The 21,109-nt window shown below is 40.7% G+C and overlaps 1 protein-coding gene across 16 annotated transcripts in view; it reads right to left on the bottom strand.

The window, feature by feature from the left end:
* The window catches only part of BICD1 (BICD cargo adaptor 1), a 247,226-nt gene extending 235,279 nt beyond the window's left edge, over nt 1-11,947 (bottom strand). For all 16 annotated transcript variants that reach the window (XR_014803655.1, XR_014803653.1, XR_014803654.1 and 13 more), the window contains exon 1: nt 11,326-11,947. Coding sequence is in view for 7 of the 16 variants with exons in the window: in XM_005664004.4 (XP_005664061.1) it covers nt 11,326-11,538 (213 nt within the window). In the remaining 9 variants the exon portion in view is untranslated. The remainder of the gene's footprint in view (nt 1-11,325) is intronic.
* Nucleotides 11,948-21,109: the final 9,162 nt, after the last annotated feature.

Here is a 21,109-nt window from a genome sequence, read left to right on the forward strand (position 1 = left end):
GTGTGTGTGCGCGCGCGCGCGCGTCACACATCTTCTTTTTTTGGCCACGCTCACAGTATGTGGCAGTTCCTGGACCAGAGATCAAAACTCATGCCACAGCAGCAACCCGAGTCACTGCAGTGACAGCACCAGATCCTTAACCCACTGCACCACAAGGGGACTCCCACATCTTCTTTACGTGAGTGGTTATTTTTAAGAGGCATGGTGACCCATCATTTTCTCTACCGATTCCCAACATACTTCCGAAATCTTTGTACTTGTCCCTCTTCCTAAAAAATCACTTCCCTAGGAGTTTCCGTCATGGCTCAGTGATTAATGGACCCGACTAGTATCCATGAGGACATGGGTTCCATCCCTGGCCTTGCTCAGTGGATTAAGGATTCCTGGCCTTGCTCAGTGGGTGAAGGATCCTGAGGTAAGGTCGCAGATGCTGCTCAGATCCTGTGTTGCTATGTCTGTGGTGTAGGCCAGCAGCTGTAGCTCCGATTAGACCCTTAGCCTGGGAACCTCCATATGCCACCCCCAGGTGCAGCCCTAAAAAGATAAAACAAAACAAAACCAAAAAATCACTTCCCTCAACCCCTACAAGACTGATTCCTTCTCATCACTCAGATCTGGGCTTAGATGTCAGCTCTGAAGAGAGACGTTTCCTGATCACACTTTCCCCAGCCAGCCCCATCTCTTCACCGATGGCATTTCTCAAATTTAAATTGTGTGTGTACTTGCTGACTATCTCCCTGTAAGCTCTATTCAGGCGGTTCCATCTTGTCTGTTTTGTTCGACATTTTATGGGTACTGGTCAAGTTTGTAACTTGCTGAGCCACAATGGGAACTCCTGTTCGACATTTTAATTTCAGAAAGCAGCACAGTACACATAATAGTCACACAGTACGAACTTTTGAATGAATAAATGAAGAAATAATGGACATGCCTCTGATGAAGCCCGTGTTTTAAAAAAAGAAGTAACAGACAATCTAAAACAAAAAAGAAATTCCAGTTGGCATACAATGTAAAATAGGTGACAATGCAGATTATAAAATACTGGACTAAGCATAAATGATAAAATATATAATCATATGTTTGCAAAAATATTCTGGAGGTTGTAGGCCCCCGCTCAATGCAACCATAAAGCTTCAAAATGTATAAAGTTTCATTTAAACATCCCAAAATTTACAGATATAGTCATTTTAACTTTTTTTTTTTTTTTTTTTTGGTCTTTTTGCCTTTTCTTGGGCCACTCCCGCGGCATATGGAGTTTCCCAGGCTAGGGGTCTAATCAGAGCTGTAGCTGCCAGCCTATGCCAGAGCCACAGCAACACCAGATCCAGGCCGAGTCTGTGACCTACACCACAGCTCACGGCAACCCATTGAGCAAGGCCAGGGATCAAACCCACAACCTCATGGTTCCTAGTGGGATTCGTTTCTGCTGCGCCACGATGGGAACTTCCAAGATAAATTTTTGATACACTCTGAAAATACTCAAAATGTTCAAAAGTCATTAATATTGTGGAATAGTATACATTAAAAAGAAAAATTTAACCATGTTGAAAACACTGTGATCTAGTGATGGGGAAGGGAGTATAAAAACAAGAACATAGGAGAGTTCCTTATGGCATAACAGGTTAAGGATCGGGCATTGTCACTGCAACAGCTCCAGTGACTGCTGGCACAAGTGTCACAAGTTCCATCCCTGGCCCGGGAATTTCCACATGCCATGGGCAAGGCCAAAGAAACAAACAAAAACATGTGAAATTACTTGGGACACCTGGAATGATAAAATGAAAAAACTCCAACTAGGAGAGGAATGTTAGAGATCATTATACATAAACTTCTTTCCAAGCATGAGCCCTCCAGATGGTATTCCCAGCACTTGGGTGGCTAGACTCTTGGGTGGTTAGTTTTTTAGTGACAGGGAACTCACTACTTTCTAAAGATGGCCGCCTCATCCTATAACTGGACAACTATGCTGTTTAGTTTTTTTTGGTCTTTTTGTCTTTTTGCCTTTTCTAGAGCTGCTCCTGCGGCATATGGAGGTTCCCAGGCTAGGGGTGTAATTGGAGCTACAGATGCCGGCCTACACCACAGCCACAGCAACGTGGGATCCAAGCCGGGTCTGCAACCTACACCACAGTTCACGGCAATGCCGGATCCTTAACCCACTGAGCAAGGCCAGAGATCGAACCTGCAACCTCATGGTTCCTAGTCGGATTTGTTAACCACTGAGCCATGATGGAACTCCTACTGTTCAGTTCTTTAATCCAATACAAAATCTGGCTTCCAGGGACGCACAAGGCCTTGTTCTGTTCTCTGAAAAGGTACATTCACTTCAGAGTTCATGGCAGAATTATTTACAGTAGCGAACATATGGAAGCAACCTAAATGTCAATCAACAGATGAATGGATAAAGATGATGTGGTATGTATGCAAATGGAATACTACTCTGCCATAAAAATGAATGAAATCTTGCCATTTTCAACAGCATGAATGGACTTACAGGATATTATGCAAAGTGAAATAAGTCAGACAGAGAATGACAAATATTGCATGATATCACTGATACGTGGAATCTAAAAAATACAGCAAACTAGTGAATATAACAAAAAAGAGAAAGTTAATCATAAACACAAACTCATGGTTATCAGTGGGAAGAGGGAAGAGGGGAGGGGCAATAGAGGGGCAGGAAATTAAGAGATACAAACCATTATGTATAAAGTAAGCTACTAGGATATACTCCGTAACACAGGGAATATAGCAATATTTTATAATAACCATAAACGAAGTATAACTTTTAAAAATTGTGAATCACTATATTATACACCTAAAACTATGCTTTAATGAAAAAAAGACTTTCTTAGAGCAATAATTTTGTATGACAGCATGATTCAAATTTTGAGAGAAAGCTGTATTAGGATCTACATATTTATTGGTACCTATACTAATATCTTTTTTTTTTTTTTTTTTTTGTCTTTTTGCCTTTCCTAGGGCTGCACCTGCAGCACAGGAAGGTTCCCAGACTAGGGGCCTAATCAGAGCTGTAGCCACCGGCCTATGCCAGAGCCACAGCAACACTGGATCTGAGCTGCGTCTGCAACCTACACCTACACCACAGCTCACAGCAACGCCGGACCCTTAACCCACTGAGCAAGGCCAGGGATCAAACCCTCAACCTCATGGTTCCTGGTTGGATTCATTAACCACTGAGCCACAATGGGAACTCCTGATATCAATTTTGATTGCTAATTATATACTTTGACACATAAAAGAATACTAGAGGGAAAGAATACAAATAATAATATCCCAAAGTGATAAAAATATGGGTGGTTTTAATTTTCTTCATATTTTTCATTATCTTTATAATTACCAAAATAGTACTGCAATACAGGCAATTTTTTTATAACAAGTTAAAAACAAAAGACCTCGGAGGAGTTCCCATTGTGCCTCAGCAGAAACAAATCTGACTAGCATCCATGAGGATGCAGATTCGATCCCTGGTCTTGCTCAGTGGGTTAAGGATCTGGTGTTGCCATGAGCTATGGTGTAGGTCGGCAGCTACAGCTCCAAATGGACCCCTAGCCTGGGAACCTCCATATGCTGTGGGTGTGGCCCTAAAAAGACAAAAAAAAAAAAAAAAAAAAGAAACAAATCTCAATTATCACCGGGAAAGATGAGATAACATAATGAGGTCCAACTGCCTGAATCATCTTGGCTTCTCCCCAAGACCCAGCATGGGCAGGATGTAGCCACACTGCAGGACCAGCTCTTGCTGGCTCTGGAAACCAGCCACCTATTATAATGGTTCTGACACTAGCCAAGAAGACAAGGAATCAAAACTGCTTCTAATTCACCCATAATAAAACTTCCCGACTTTTCCCCTGTATTACCACACAGGCCTGCCATGAGACAACCAAACAAATCCTGTCAGTTTCATTTACATACACCTATACTAGTTTTCTCTTTCACAGGCCACCCAAACTATCCTCAGGGCAGTCTCTGGGCCACATCCCTACCCCTCCCAGCCCCCAGTGTCAACCACACTCCCTGAGGTTCTCTGATTTTCTTCCCCAATTCATCCCATTCGCTTCACACTTGAAACATTAGTGCCTTAAAAATACAGCCCTGTCCTAGAGATAACTGCATTTTAAAAGAATGTACTAGTGGAGTTTCTGTTGTGGCTCAGCGAGTTAAGAACCCAGCTAGTATCCATGAGGATGCAGGTTCAGTCCCGGGCCTCACACAGCGGGTTAAGGATCAGGTATTGCTGCAAGCTGAAGCGTAGGTCAAAGATGCAGCTCGGATCCAGTATTGCTGTGGTGTAGGCTAGCAGCTGCAGCTACGATTTAACCCCTAGCCTGGGACCTTCCATATGCTGCAAGTAGGGCCCTAAATAGCAAAAAAAAAAAAAAAAAAAAAAGTACTAGTAAGACAAAAATGTCATGTATGGTATGAACCCGCTTTTATAAAAACAACCCTACTAAAACCTGCATATGGATTCATATATTTTTAAAACAAGTATAAGAGAATACTCACCAAAGTATAGGAATAAAGACAGCACTTGGAGAGGAAGGTGAAACTATTTACTTTTCTACAATTTTATCTAATTTGGATTGTTGCCACAAATTATCATAATTACACAACTGTAATTGGGGTTTTTTTTATTTGTTTGTTTCTTTGTTTTGGCTGTGCTTGGAATGTGTGAAGAAGGTTCCCTGGCCAGGGATCGAACCTGCACCACAGTAGCAACTCCAGCCATAGCAGTGACAGGATCCTTAACCCACTGGGCCACCAGGGAACTCCCACAACTGTAATTTTTAAAGAGCAAACAAACTCTTATGGCCAAAAAATTTAAGAAAAAAACCTAAATTAAAAGCACTATAGCACTTTCAAGTATCAGTCTGTGGAGAGTGAGTACTGTTGCTGCCAGCAACCCTAACCCAAGAAGTCAGCAAGGGCTGGTTTTCCTCTCTGTGCCCCTTATTTATGTCTGCACATCTCCTAATTCAGAATGCAATCAAATTAATTGATGAAAACACTGTTAAAGTTCATATATTCCATATTCTAGATATTACGTTTCAATAAAATGACAAGCAATGTACAAATTACTCCTTTGTTTTATTACACTGAGAACTGAGTATTTTATCTCACGATTTATGCCTCCCCTCAAAGAACACATGAATTAAAAGGCCTCATATAACTCTGGCATCAGCTTTACCCTCGAAAACTGCTCCTTTCCCCTACAGTCTTACTTTGTGAGTAGAATCACTTTCTATCTATCCATACTGATATTCTTCTTCTTTTTTTTTTTTTTTTTTTTTTTTTTTTTTGCTTTTCTAGGGCTGTACCCAGGGCATATGGAGATTCCCAGGCTAGGGGTCCAGTCGGAGCTGTAGCCACCAGCCTATGCCAGAGCCACAGCAACTCAGGATCCGAGCATCGTCTGTGACCTACACCACAGCTCACGACAACACCAGCCGGATCCTTACACACTAAAGACCAGGGATCGAACCCACAACCTCATGGTTCCCAATCGGATTTGTTAACCACTGAGCCACAATGGGAACTCCCATCCTGATATTCTTAACTCTACTCTTTTCCTCACTTTCTACGCCCATCACATGCAACACCAATTTATACCCTGTATTTCCTCCGTAGCCCTTAGGTACTCTCCTCCTCATACACCACACCTACCACTCCCAACCCCGGCACCGAGCCAATCCACCCTCTATGACCAACCAACACAGTGACCTTCAAAACTGCCTGCTGACTGGGGTGTTTGAGCTTCTCAGGTAGTAAGGTGTAGTGAAAAGAAAGCGGGCTTCTTCCTGAACCAGCTTTCACCACTCAGTTTTGTGGCCTTGGTCTCTCTAAGACAAAGTTTTCTCTTCTGCACAAGGCAAGCCATATCTACCTTGGGAAGGATGGTTTTAAGAATTAGAGATAAAGGAGTTCCCACCATGGCTCAGTGTAAACAAATCTGATTGGCATCCATGAAGACACAGGTTGGATCCCCGGCCTTGCTCAGCGGGTTAAGAAGCCGGCATTGCCATGAGCTGTGGTATAGGTCATGGACAAGAGCTCAAATATGCCGCTGGTGCAGCCCTTAAAAAAAAAAAAAAAAAAATTAGAGATAAGGCATGCAACATGCCTAGTCCTAAATGGGGGTGTATACATTGTTCAATGCTTTATTACTTTAATTATTTTCTTATCTGTAAAAGAAGGCAATAGGCCTCTGAGTTACTATGAAGATTAGGAGATAAGATGTAAGGCACCAAATACAATCATTAAGGGTTTCCTTTCATTTCCTTTTAATGATTCCCCATCAGAATGGTTCCCAAGACAAAAGACGGCCACTGCCACTTTCCCAATTTCTTCTCCTGCCACTTCTCCTTTATTTTTTTATTCTATTTTTTTTTTCAGGGCCACACCCACAGCATATGGAAATTCCTAGGCTAGGGGTCAAATTGGAGCTGTAGCTGCTGGCCTTCACCACAGCTACAGTAACACTGGATCTGAGCCACATCTTTGACCTATACCTATACAGCTTTGACCTATACAGCTCACGGCAACACCAGATCCTTACCCACTAAGCAGAGCCAGGGATCGAACCTGCATCCTTATGGATACTAGTGGGATTCATTACCGATGAGCCATAATGTGAACTTCCCAATTCTCCTTTAGCATAATGAATTATTTGATAGAGCATGCACCTCTTCATGCCCTCTGCGCCTTCAAAGCCACATTTACAGTATAACCTTAGGTGCGAGAAAGTCCTTTACATTATATTTCAACATGTAAGTTAATTATATTTTCAAATTTGGAATAAAATATCCATAAAGAACAAGTGCGTTTAAGGGGGAGATAGGAAAGGACATTTGTAAGCATGAAATTCTGAAAAAAAACCTTCAGATGAAATCTTGAGTTGAAATAAAAACATGGTGCAAACTGGAGAAACTAGGCAAAACAAAAAAAAAAAAAAAAAGAAAGTAATTGTTTGTTGAGGTTGCTTGTAACCTCGACTTTCCAAAAGCATATGTCATTGTATTTTAAATGTTTTATTTGATAATAAATGTAACATTCTTCTTTAAAAACAATGAGGGAGGGAGCTCAGTGGAAAAGAATCTGACTAGTATCCATGAGGATGCAGGTTCAATCCCTGGCCTTGCTAAGTGGGTTAAGGATCCAGCATTGCCATGAGCTGTGGTATGGATTGCAGATGTGCTCATATCCAGCATTGCTGTGGCTGTGGTGTAGCCAGAGGCTACAGCTCTGATTTGACCCCTAGCCTGAGAACTTCCACATGCTACGAGTACAGTCCTTTAAAAAAAAAAAAAAAAAAAAAGAGGGGAAAAATACTAGTTTAAAGAAATTTAGTATCAACTTTATTCATAGATTAGAAAAGAAATCTGAGGGGTTTTTTCCTCCATATGATTTTATGATTTAGAATTTACAAAGAGAAGAGAAACTAACAATCTTTCTAAGCGTATGAGGGAAAAAATTGTGCTTAAAGAAGAATTCAGGTGGTTAAAAGTCTTTCGTCAAGTCCCTAATGTGACAATCTCTAAAAGTATGTGAGTTCAGTGTTTATTTCTTGAATGACTTAAGTGCAGTACTGAAAAAGCAACGAGTTGGCTCAAAGAGGAAAAGCTGCTATATTATCCACAAAGTGCTTCCTTAGGAGCTGGCCTCTATCTTTGGTGTTAGGTTGAGAAAACGAGTTGAAGAGAGTCCACTGTAACCTAGCTGCAAAACTTTTCTAAAGTTGTCCCATGGATACGGTTTCTAAAATGCTACCAGGAATGCTGAATCATTCCTTTCTAAGCGGATCTTTCGAAAGTCTCCTATACTTTAAATTTGAAACATTTTCAAAGCAAAATGAAACAAAAAACAAAAACAAACCCTTAAATTTAAATTCTAGGGTTTTCTTTAATGAATGTTTATTTTTACTTTTCAATTTACCTTAGAACCATGACTCTTCTTCAAACACTATTTTGGCCTGGGTGACAGGCACAGTACTTATTTCCACTCATCCCAGACAGACACTCAGCCAGGCCCTGAATATAACTGGGCATGGGGTGGCCCTCAGGCCACTGAAACACATGCATTATTCATGAAATTATAAAGCCGTGGTCAAGTATTCTAGGGGACACGTGCTTTGTCCTGCTCCCCAAAGATAAGGAAAAGGAGAATATTATGATGATATCAGAAATCACTCTTTTTTCACATCATTAGTACTTTTCTTTCAAGTGTGTCCTTTTGGGAACAGAATTACAGCAGTCATGTAAGCACAGGGCAGAGCCCTAATGATATGAGGCCAAGCCAAAAAGCAATCCAGACTTAGGGAAGATAATAACTAGGAAAAAAGTAATGAATTCATCATCTTGATTCTGCACATCTTCAGCATTACTGCTCACTTGCATCATTGTCAGAGCCATACAAAGCCTGGGAAGGAGGGCAGCAGCATTGCTGGGTGCTGACTCTTGAAAACAACATGACCTGTAAAGACCGAGCCGAGTCACGACACTGCAAATTACTAATGTCCAACTTGGACTTAGCACAGTATTCTTCTGTGCACATTCCCACAAACTGGTCCAGTTACTTTTAAATGCATCATGTTTGTTGAAACAGCCTGGAAATAAACCAAAGGTTGTATACGTGGCTTTACAGTATAATGCAACAACACCATTTACTATATGTACCTGAAAATGAACAAAACTTCCTTTTGAAAAATCAGAGTGTTTTTCAAAAATAGCTTCTATGTGATATCATCACTGCAATATCTTAGTTTGCACATTATTGGGGACTTACTTTTCAAACAGGAAATATTATTGAGGCTGACTTACTTAAACTCATTTAAAAAATATTTCCAACTGAAGTATATGTCATGTTTAAAGGATCAGTATAACAGGTCTCACTATCAAATATAATGATTATTTTATTACCCTAAAATACATTTTTATATAATTGTATAAGCCTGTTCACTGGGAATCTAAAATCAAATTATACTTATGCTAAAAGCAACCAAAAATACATATGTAAACAAGAATCATTTGGTGAAAATGATCCTGATAAATTTTTATTAAGCTCCTGCTATAAAGAACAAAATATTCCTCAATTTTATAGAAAAAGAATTATAATTGGTATTTGCATTATTCTGTATTAAATCACTGTTACACTCTTCTTACAAAACACTTTTTCTCTTTTTTCCTACTTTTTCTGATGAAAGTAATACAAGTGGTTTTTAATACTAATCACTTCCTATGCCTCCAAATTTTCTTAGTCTTCTTCTGACACTAACCAACATTAACTAGCAAATGCTTGATAAAGTATATGTTCTTCCAGTATAAATTTATTCTTTCATAAAATACTTATTGTATGCTCACTGTGTGCTGGGCTTTGTATGAAAGACTTCAGTGCAATGTAAATGAAGACAGATTCCTTGTCACAGATAGACAACTGCATTAAAAAAAAAAATCCTGTGATAAACCATAATGGAAAAGAATATGAAAAAGAATATATATATGTATAACTGAGTCACTTTGCTGTACAGAAGAAATCAACACAATATTGTAAATCAATTACATTTCAATAAAATTTTTTAAAGATTAAAAAAATAAAAGACAATTGTATTAAGGTTTACAACACATGGTGAATGTAATGACACAGAAAAACCCTAGTAGGGTTATTGGACCATAACAGGAAGGCCAGTTAACAGCTACACCCCATTTCATTAAATTAAGTCTATCACCTTCATCAAGGAGGTGATGGCTAACACTGCCTGGTTTGCACTTCCTTGTCTCGGCAAAGCAGTGCTGATAAGTGCAGACAACATCAAAACATCTTTGAGAATTACAGTCACCATCCTGTTTACTGAATTCACAAGGTTCAGTATCATTTGAATTTAAACCTATCAGCCTAAAACCTAAGTTAGAAAATACCATTAAGTCCTGCTGTAGTCAAGAACAGACACCTACGTGGTTAGGGAAAAATGAAACAAAATGTGAACTAGAAATGTACAGCCTAACACACAAAAATCAGATTTCTAGTTGGGGTTTTTACCATATGTTTATTTTCTGTCATTTAGGCATCAGAATGAAAATAAGACATACCTAAAAGTATAAATGCTTACCATATTATGTACTATATCTGGAGGCAAGCTGATTAGATATGTCATGAATCATGTTTTTTAAACTGTAATAACACAAAACAAGACACCCTCCTGAAAAACTGAGTACATTATAAGAAAAACATTTTTGATTAATATTATATACCAAACCAGAATTAATATTTTAAATGCCAATATGTACCTAAAAATAAAGACATGCCACATAGGAAAGCAGTGTGTATGTGTACATTTATATCTATAAGTGGTTACTTGCTACCCATAGTACCTCAGGAATTTGGTAGAACAGACTGAGTTCCTTCAACAAGATGTATATTCTTCAAGGTCTTTGATAGGAAATCAAAAAACTATTCACTACTTATTTTCTTCCAAAACATCAGCCAGTCTTTAAAAATACCAAAAGATTAAAGAGGACAAGTGTTTTATATATGGCCCATTTGTGATACTCTGGTTTTATACATACAGTCATTTCAAAGAGAAGAGCCTCATTTGAAATGCACAGCTACCCACGCATTTGATATACACCTTTCTTTCAGACCATTTGTAGGGGAGTTAAATTTTCCCTAGTCAGGGTGACCTTATAAGACTTCAAGCACGGCAGAGCCTCACTCAGAGGTGAAATCAAGGCAGCAAAAACACAGCCAGCAGTAGAGTTGTTTTTCTCCCTCAGCCCGATGACAATAATAACTAAAGCCAAGGAGAATGACGATGGCCCAGCCTTTGTCAAATGGGATTGGCGGGGAGTTCTCCTAATAATAGTTCCCAATCTCATCAAGGCTGAGGTACTATAGGCTCTGCTTCCTGAAACTGCGGGTCCTCAACGCAAACCTACTCCTTGTCTTTGTGGATTATGGGATTGTCACTGAAAGCTGGGTTTGACATAACAGCAGTTTTGAGAAGTTTGATTTATGCATTCCAACCCGGATGAATGTCGCCTTTAGAGTGCTGAGACTTGAGGACTCTTAAGAATCTCCCTCCCCCACAGACTAAACAGCCATTGCCTCCCAAATGCCAGCTTATACATTTCATTTCCTGGGCAATTTCTCTCTTGGGGACAAAACAATGGACTCTTTCAATCTTCTTTTATCTATAAAGGGCTCTAAGAGGAGGAAACAGTCCTTTCAATAGCATCTTTTCCGACTTCTTCATAAATGATGATGAGTGGGCGTGGGGGGGGGGGAGCAGGGAAGAGGTGACTGGCAACTCACCTCTTTCAGCTGCTCCAGCTCCTGTTTGAGGCTGTCGTACTCAGCCTCCAGCTCGTCATACTGCTGTTTGAGGGTCAGCTTCTCTTCTAGTACCACCAGCCCATACTCGGCAGCCTGGATCTTCTCGTGGGTCGTCTCTGTGAGCTCCTTGGTCAACCTCTCTATCTCGGTCTTATAATGGTCCACAGTCTGCAATACCTCCTCCGCGGCCATAGCCCCGGTAGATGGAGGCAGGAGGGGGGGGGGAGGGTCACAGGGTGAGAGAGATGGATGCAAAGCAGGCGAGGGAAGGGAGAAAAAAACTGAGGAGGGAAGGATGAAAATGGAAAAAAGTGTGGCCGGATGAACAAGCAGAGCACTGCCCTGATTGCGCCTCCCGCAGCCGCGGCTACAGTGCCCGAAAAACCGGCGAGAAACGCAGCATGGAGAATGCCGGGGAGCCGATCAGGGGCGAGGCGGCAGCTGCTGCGGCATGTGTCCTCCGGGCAGGCCCCTGCGTGCGGTCAGCAGCGGTGCGGCATGGCCTGGCTGCGGCGGCCGAGGGCGGCGAGGGGCTCCGGATCCTGCTTATTCAGAGGCGCGCGGCCGCCATGTCTCCCGGCAGCGTCACTGCAGTCTCCCCGAGTCCCGCGCTCCGGCCCGCCGCTCCCGCCCGCTCCACCTGCTCCCTCAGGCCCCGCTGCAGCCGGTGCGGAATGATGCAGCGTCGGGCCCCTCCCTCCCTCCCTCCGCGCCTGGCCGGGGCTCCGAGCGGGGGGCGGGGAGGCGGACGGAGTCGGCGCGGGGCTGGGGGGAGGGAGGAGGAACCAGACGGAAACCTCCTGAGGCGCCTCCCGCCTCGCAGCATAGCTGGCGCACGGGACCCAGGAGGAGGCGGGGGGACGTGCGCGACGAGTGACCCCCACCCGGCTCGCTGGCCGCAGGAGTTCCTCCAGGATTTTGCCCGGATGGACGTCGAGGCCCCCGAGAGTGGCTTGGGCTCCTGACCCTCTTGCCGCGGTGAGAGCCCAAGCTCGGGAAACTGGCGCCTTCCTCAAAGAGAAGCAAACAGTAGTTGACTCGCTCCTTCTCGCGCCCTGGGCTCACAGCATCCTTCCCCGGGCTTGTGCACCCAAACGTTTCCCAACCCGCCCCGCTTCCTCCCCTACCACCTGTCTCCTCTTCTCTTCTCTCTCTCCTCCTTTCCCTACCCTGGCCTGGTTTACCTCAGGCTCTCATCACTTAACCTTATTACCCCTTCAGGACAGTCTTTGCTAAAGATTGCTTGCCTTCCTCCTCCCAAGCTTTCTGTGCCCAGCTTATCACAAGATCACTACTCTGGAAAAGATCTTTATAATTCACGTACCCATTAAGCCTCTAGGGACCATTATTTTTTGCCCCAATAATTCTACTCTACAGATTCTTCAGTAAAGGAAAACTGCATGAAATTCCCTATATATGGTGTCAACAATACTGTAAAATCAACATGGTTAAAAAATAGCTAATAGTTCTTGAGACCATGTGCCAAACACTCTTTTAAATATGGTACATATGCAATCTCTCTCATCCTAACAGCAAATCTTTGAGGTAGGAAACATTATTCTCAATTGATAGGTGTTGAAGGAAAGGCATAGGGAAGTTGAGTAATTTGCCCAAAGTCAGGCAACTCTTAACTGGTGAAGCCAAAAATAACCATAACTCCAGAGGCAGAGCCTGGATCATTATGTTGGTTTCACCTTCACTCACTAGTACTAATACAAAACCAGCAACACTACGTATTATGTGTTTGTAAAATAACCACTTTAATCCATATGAAGAGTGGTGATGAAGAATCCCAAAAGGAGAAGAAGGCAAAGTCATAGTGAAAGAGAATAAAGAATGGAGAAGGGATGGGAATAAAGAACAATCAAGAGGAAAGGAAGCAATAGGAGCAGAAAAAGAACTGTTTTTTGTGTAACCAAGAGGCTGTGGGATCAAGGGTCTGACCAGTTCCTTCCTGGTCTCCTAGTGGCACTTATTAAAAAACTGTTTCTCAGTGACCAAGAGATGTTCAAACACACACTCATACACACAAACTTTCCCAGTTAGAAGGCAGGACTCTCCCATCCCTGTGTACACAGTAAAGAAAAAAAGACAGTTGTTGATGGTGTGGGAGGAAGAGCAAAGGACAATGTCCTTTCCTAATAGTTTCTCTGGGTGTGGTTTTCACTCTCTCTGAAAACAGACAAAATGATTCCTTCCACATGCTCACAATTACAGCAAAATATTCCCTTATGATTATCTGATCAAGAAAGGAGAGGGAGGGGAGGGGAGGGAAAGGAAGGGAGAAAGAAAGAAAACACGTGAAACTTTGGACCACCATGAATTCCACTCCACCTGTGGAGCCTTGACCTCGCTGCAACTGAGAAGCCTTCCCTCACCCCATCCCAACCCTGCCCCTGGGTATTCCTGTAGTTCCTCCCTCACAATGATGAATGGTCTTGAACTGCTGAAGAGAAAGAGAGGAAACCTGTGACTGCAGTTATCTAAACTGCCTTCTTCCCAGGATGCCTCTAGCCGACCCTCACTCCACAACCTTTCTAAGGGATCATAACACTTGGAATAGACTGCTTGTATCTCCCTTTCCTTTGGAACAGAACCAAGAATGGATTTCCTCTGTGACTTCGCTTTTTCTAAGGTTTCATTGCCACCCATTGCCTATACTTTATCCTGCCACATTTCTCTGATTGATAAACCCTTGTTAATACTGTGTCTAACTTCATTCAGACAAGTGCATTATTCTAATACTTTAAGAGTTTGCTTGCTACAACTTTGATCCTTTCTACCTCGACATTTAACTTGCAGAAAGTAGACTTATCTCCTTGTACACCATGCTCTTCCAGTACTGCACAATTATATTTCTCTTTCTTTATATATATACATATATATATATATATATCTCATACATATCATATACACACATACATAAATGACAAGTATCTAGAAAATGATTTCCTAAATCATTCATGGAAGCAAGGTTCCCTCCTATTTCTTTATCCTAGCAGCCTCCAATCACCTATGGAACTTTCTTACGAATATTTAGGAAAAAATTACATTTTTGTGGTCTAGTACCTCCAACCAACCTTTCGCCAACTTTGTCATCATGAATGCTCTTTTCTCTTGCACTCGTTCATTCATTCATAAAACTGATGTTTATGAAATACTCACTATGTCCTAGGTACAACACTAGGCTTTGTAAAATCAATGACCAATAAGATTTCAGGTCTCAATGGTTCCTGACTCGGAGCTTATGTTCTGGGAGTGACAGATAAGCGAACAATAACATAAATAAAAAACAAATAGCAATAACAAAAAAAGGCAAATTAATACAGTAATTCTAAATTGTGACACTGGCAGGCAGGATACAGCATAGTGGTTAAAAACACAAGCTAGTCTGCTTGGTTCAAATCCCAATTTGCCGCCTATTTGTGTGTGTGTCTCAGTTGCCTCATTCTTAAAGAGGGGAAAATAATTTAATCTACTAATGAGATTATTGTGAATAGAATAGTATTTGACACCTAGTAAGTAGCATATGTGTGTTTGTTAAGTTTTTAAAGAAAAACAAGGATAAGATTAAGATAGAAAAAAGAAATAACAGGATAATCAAAAGAGATCTCTTTGGAGAAGTGATTATATCTTGGTATCTAAGGAACATGAAGGAATTGGATATGCAAAATGTAGGGGAAGAACTTTCCAGGGAGAGAGAAGATCATGTGTAAAGGCAAAAAAAGAGCTTGGGAAGACAATAAAAATCAGAACCTGAGGCTTAATAAGCAAAGGAGAGAGGGTCTAAAACTACACTAGAGAGAGAGGCAAAACTGGAGAGATACTCAGAGATTGTGCCTTCCTTGCAGATTAGAAGAGGGAATTTGGCTCTTGTACACCTGAAACAAATGTAATATTACATGTCAGTTATATCTCAATTTAAAAAAAAAAAGAACATGATCTTTCAAAATGCAAACTTTCACGGTAAAAAACATTGCAACGGAAATGAGTTTCACATCACATAGAAATAAGAAGAGACAAGATACTGCTGTTTAGCTGCTCAAAGTGCACTAGAAAAATCATTAAATAGCCATATAACTGAATCAGCCTTAAAATCAGAAGAGGTGATAGGTCATGAGTTGTGGTTTTTAGGTTTTGTTAAATCCTCTGCCCTTCTTTCTAATCTCTCTCAAAGTTGTCCGAAACTTTTTGGGTAATAAAGAAAGGAGTCTATCATAATTAGAAACAAGTTTAAAATGCAAAAAGTTATCAAACTTAAATTTACAGTTATACTTGCTATTCCCCCCCACCCCCAATTCTGGCAGAGTTATACCAAGGAAGGAACTGAATGGTTGAAAAGGAGGAGGCCAGGAACACTGAAGACAAACATCATCTGATCCACATTTGTGCCTAAGGCTGGCCTTGATCTCAACTCTTAATTTCATAATTTAAATACAATTCCTTAATTGCTTCTTTCTGCTAAAATATGCCCCCTTTCCTTGGTTTTTGAAGGCCTCAGAATTTGCATAGAGATTCTGAATCTATTCAGAATCATTCCTTCACCTAACAGCACCCCCCCACCCACACACACACAAAAAGAGGAATTGGTTTTTATCCTTAGTGCAACGGGAGGCTTTTGGTTATTTAGTAAGGAATGAAATCACTTGATTTGTATTTTAAGAATATTACTATAATGCACAAAAAAGGTTGGAGGTATCAAAAGATAGAGTTACTGGTTAGGATAGGTCACTAGTTAGGATGCTGTTGCAATTGTCCAGGAGGAAAAAAAAATGGTGGCCTAGACTGAGTGGTGGTAGTAGGAAAAAGAAGTGGATGGATTCAGGGTATATTGGGAGAGGGGAGAGTAGATGTCTCAAGACTTGATTGGAGATTGGAGAAAAGGAATAAACTCTAATTTTCTGATTTGGTCAAGTGGGACCATGTTTTTCCATTAGTTAGATGGGAAAGGCTGAGAGGGAGTTTCAGGAGATTAAGACTTTTATTTTGGACATGCTAAATTGAAGACACTTTTGAGACATTTGAATAGAAATATAAAGTAGACAATTGAATGTAAGACCAGAATTAAGAAAGACTTCTTGGGAGGTATAAACAATTCTCCTCTGGAAATCATTAGCATTAAATGGTATTTAAAGCAAAGAAAATGAATGGGATTATCTAGGGAAAGAGTATAAATAGAGAAGAGGAGTGGTCTAGGACCTACCCCTCAGGAACCCTAGAAAAGCCTTCAGAGAAAGGACCAGTCAGTGTGGTAGTAGAGAAACATCTGAAGGGAAAAAAGAAGAGAAGATTTGAGAAATGAAAGAATAGGACCAAGTCAATGCCATTAGGAGATCAAGGTCGAGAAACACATGGACATAGAAATGTCACTGAATTTGGTAACACTGAGGTGGGTACTCCAATTTTTCTTTTTTTTTTTTTTGAGAGTATAGTAAACTTCTTTTTTTTTGAAGTATAGTTGATTTACAATATTGTGTCAGGTATACAACTAAGTGAGCTATATATTTTTTTTCAGATTCTTTTCCATTATAGGTTATTACAAGATATTGAATATAGTTCCCTGTGCTATACAGTAAGTCTTTGTTGTTTATTTTATGTATGATTGTATGTACCTGTTAATCCCATACTTTTAATTGATCTCCCCTCTTCCCAGCCTTTCCTCTTTGGTAACTTTAAGTTTGTTTTCTATGTTTCTGAATCTGTTTCTGTTTTATAAATAAATTCATTTGTATTAGTTTTTAGATTCCAAACATAAGTGATATCATATAATTGCCTTTCTCTGACTTACTTCACTCAATATGATAATCTCTAAGTCCATCCATGTTGTTGCAAATGGGAATATTTCATTCTTTATTATGGTTGAGTAATATCCCATTTTATTTATATGTACCACATCTTCTTTATTCATTTATCTCTTGATGGACACTTGGGTGGCTTCCATGTCTTGGCTATTGCAAATAGTACTGCCGTGAACATTGGGATGCGTATATCTTTTCTAGTTAGAGTTTTTATCTTTACTGGATATATACCCAGGCATGGGATTGCTGGATTACATGGTAAATTCTATTTTTAGGTTTTTTTTGTTTTTTTGTTTTGTGTCATTTGTCTTTTTTTTAGGGCCGCACCCACAGCATATGGAGGTTCCCAGGCTAGGGGTCCAATTGGAGCTACAGCTGCCGGCCTCTACCACAGCCACAGCAATGCCAGATCCACCACAGCTCACGGCATTGCCAGATCCTTAACCCACTGAGCAAGGCCAGGGATTGAAGCTGCAACCTCATGGTTCCTAGTCGGATTCGTTTCAGCTGCACCACAACAGGAACTCCTCCAAATTCTATTTTTAGTTTTTAAGGAGCCTCCATGCTGTTTTCCATAGTGGCTGCACCAGTTTACATTCCTACCAACAGTGGAAGATTCTCTCTTCTCCACACCCTCTCCAGCATTTAATATTTGTAGGTTTTTGATGACGGCCGTTCTGACTTGTGGAAGATAATATCTCATTGCAATTTTGATTTGCATTTTTCTAATAATTAGCTATGTTGAACATCGTTTCATGTGTCTGTTGGCCATCTGTATGTTCTCTATGGAGAAATAGCTATTCAATTCTTCTGCCTATTTTTTTTACTGGGCTGCTTGTTTTTTGGGGGGGAGGTGTTTGGTTTTGTTTGTTTGTTTTTAATATTGAATTGTATGAGTTGCCTATATATTTTGGAATTTAACTCCTATGGGTTGGATTGTTTGCAAATATTTTCTCCCAGTCCATAGGTGGTCTTTTTGTTTTGTTTATGGCTTCCTTTGTTCTGCAAAAGCTTTTAAGTTGATTAGGTCCCATTTGTTTATTTTTGCTTTTATTTATTTTGCTTTGGGAGTCTGACCTAAGAAAACATTAGTATGAGCTATTGTCAGAGAAGGTTTTGCCTATGTTCTCTTTTAGGAGTTTTATAGTGTCCAGTCTTACAGTTAGGTCTTTAAACCATTCTGAGTTTATTTTTGTATATGATATGAGGGAATGTTTTAATTTTATTGATTTACATGCAGCTGTCCAGCTTTCCCAACACCACTTGCTGAAGAGACTGTCTTTTCCTTCTTGTATATTCTTGCCTCCTTTGTTGAAGATTGATTGACTGTAGGTGTGTAGGTTTATTTCTGGGGTCTCCTTTCTGTTCCATTGATCTATATGGTTGTTTCTTGTGCCAATGCCATGCTGTTTTGATTACTGTAGCTTTGTATATTGTCTGAAGTCTGGAAGTTTATATCTCTGGCATTATTCTTTTTCCTTAGGACTGCTTTGGCAATTCTTTTGTTATTCCTTATAAATTTTAGGATTATTTGTTTTAGTTCTATAGAAAATGTCATGGGTAATTTGACAGAGATCAAATTAAGTCAGTAGATTGGAGTTCCCATCATGGCTCAGTGGTTAACAGATCCGACTAGGAACCATGAGGTTGCAGGTTCGATCCCTGCCCTTGCTCAGTGGGTTAAGGATCTGGCATTGCCATGAGCTGTGGTGCAGGTTGCAGACACAGCTCAGGTCCCATGTTGCTGTGGCTCTGGCATAGGCCAGTGGCTACAGCTCCGATTAGACCCCTGGCCTGGGAACCTCTATGTGCCACAGGAGCGGCCCAAGAAATGGCAAAAAGACAAAAAACAAAAAAAAATCAGTAGATTGCTTTGATAGTATGGCCTTTTTAACAGTATTAATGCTTCTAGACTAAGACCATGAGCTATATTTCCATTTATTTGATTCATCTTCAGTTTCCTTTATCAGTGTTTTATAGTTATCAGCATATAATATTTTTAAAAATTTTTGCAAAGAAGTTATTTTTTCTTCCAGTTTTATTGTGATATAATTGATATACAGCAATGTATAAAATTTTTTTTTGTCTTTTTTAGGGCCGTACATACAGCATATGGTGCTTCCCAGGCTAGGGGTCTAATTGGAGCTGTAGCTGCCGGCCTACACCGCAGCCACAACAACGCCAGATCCAAGCCTAGTGCGACTACACCACAGCTCACGGCAATGCTGCATCCTTAACCCACTGAGGGACGCCAGGGATTGGGAACCTGCAACGTCATTGTTCCTAGTCAGATTCGTTTCCGCTGAACCATAGTGGGAACTCCCAGCACTGTATAAGTTTAAGGAGTCCAGTATAATGATTTAACTAACATACATCATGAAGTGATTATCACAGTAAGTTTATCGAACATCCATCATCTTATATAGGTATAAAATTTAATAAATACAAAAATATTTTTCTCCACCTTGATAGACGGGATTATGACGGTGGAATAGAAAGACTGGAGCTCAACTTCTCTCATAAAAGCAACAGAATTACAACTGATTGCTGAACAACCTTCAAGAAATGGACTGGAAACTTTCAAAAAGATATCCTACTCCAGAAGACAAAAAGAAGACCACATCAAGATGGTAGGAGGGGTGATTATGCAATATAAGCAACCCCATACCCACTGGGTAGCAAGTCCACAGACTGGAAAGTAACTGTATTACAGAGAATCACCTACAGGAGTGAGAGTTCTGAGCCCCACGTCAGTTCCCTATGCCTAGGGATCTGGGATTGGGAGAGAACCCCCAGAGCATCTGGCATTGAAGGCTAGGGGGCTTGTGCACAGGAGCTCCTTGGGACTGGGGGAAATGGAGATGCCATTCTTGAAAGGCACACACAGGCTTTCATATGCACTGGGTCCCATGACAAATCAGAGGCTCCATAGGAATCTGAGTCATATCTTACTGAAGTTTTTGGAGGATCTCCTGGGAAAATAGGGGGTGACTGTGGCTCATTGTGGGGAAGAACATTGGAGGCAAACTCTTAGGAATATTCATCAGCATGTGTTCCTCTAGAGGTGGCCATTTTGGAAAAATCTGTCCTGACCCATCAGCACTGAGAAGCCTCAGGCCAAGCAATAATTCAGGTGGGATCAGAACCCCACCCATCAGTAAATAGGCTGCCTAAAGACCCCCCAGGCACACAGCTACCTCTAATTTCACCCAGAGACAAAGTCCCACCCACCAGAGAGACAGAAATCAGTCCCACCTACCAGTGGGCAGTCCCTCCCATCAGGAAGACTACAGCAAGCCCCATACCAACTTCAGCCACTAGGGGGGCAGACATCAGAAGTAAGGGAGGCTACAACTCTACTGTCTGCAAAAAGAAGACCACAGCAAAAGCTTACAAAAATGAAAAGGCAGAGAACTATAACTCAGATAAGGGAATAAGAAAAAAAAAAGAAAAAGAAAAAAAAAACAGCTAAGTGATCTGGAGATAATCAGCCTCCAGGAAGAAGACTTTAGACTGATGATGCTGAAGATGATGCAAGACATTGGAAATAAACTGGAGGCAAAGGCTGATAATTTAGGTGAACATTGAGCAAAGAAATAAAGATTTAAAACTTAAGCAAGCAGAGGTGCAAAATACAATAACTGAAATAAATTCATTAGAAGGAACCAATGGCAGAATACAGGAGTCAGAAGAATGAATAAGTAAGGTGGAGGACAGACTAGTGGAAATCACTGATGTGGGACAGAAAAGAGAAAAAAGATTGAAAAGAAATAAAGACAGCCTAAGAGAACTCTGAGACAACGTTAAATGCACCAACATCATTATTATAGGGGTGCCAGAAGGAGAAGACAGAGAGAGAGAGAAAGGGACAGAAAAAATATTCAAAGAGATAATATTTGAAAACTTCCCTAACATAGGAAAGGAACCACTCATTCAAATCTAGGAAGCACAAGAAGTACCATATA

Source organism: Sus scrofa, chromosome 5 (genome assembly GCF_054392235.1).
Source record: "Sus scrofa isolate SSC_HxYL_T2T_F1_AM1 chromosome 5, Sscrofa_HxYL_maternal_Yorkshire_Landrace_v2.0, whole genome shotgun sequence".
In the NCBI taxonomy this organism is placed as follows: domain Eukaryota; kingdom Metazoa; phylum Chordata; class Mammalia; order Artiodactyla; family Suidae; genus Sus; species Sus scrofa.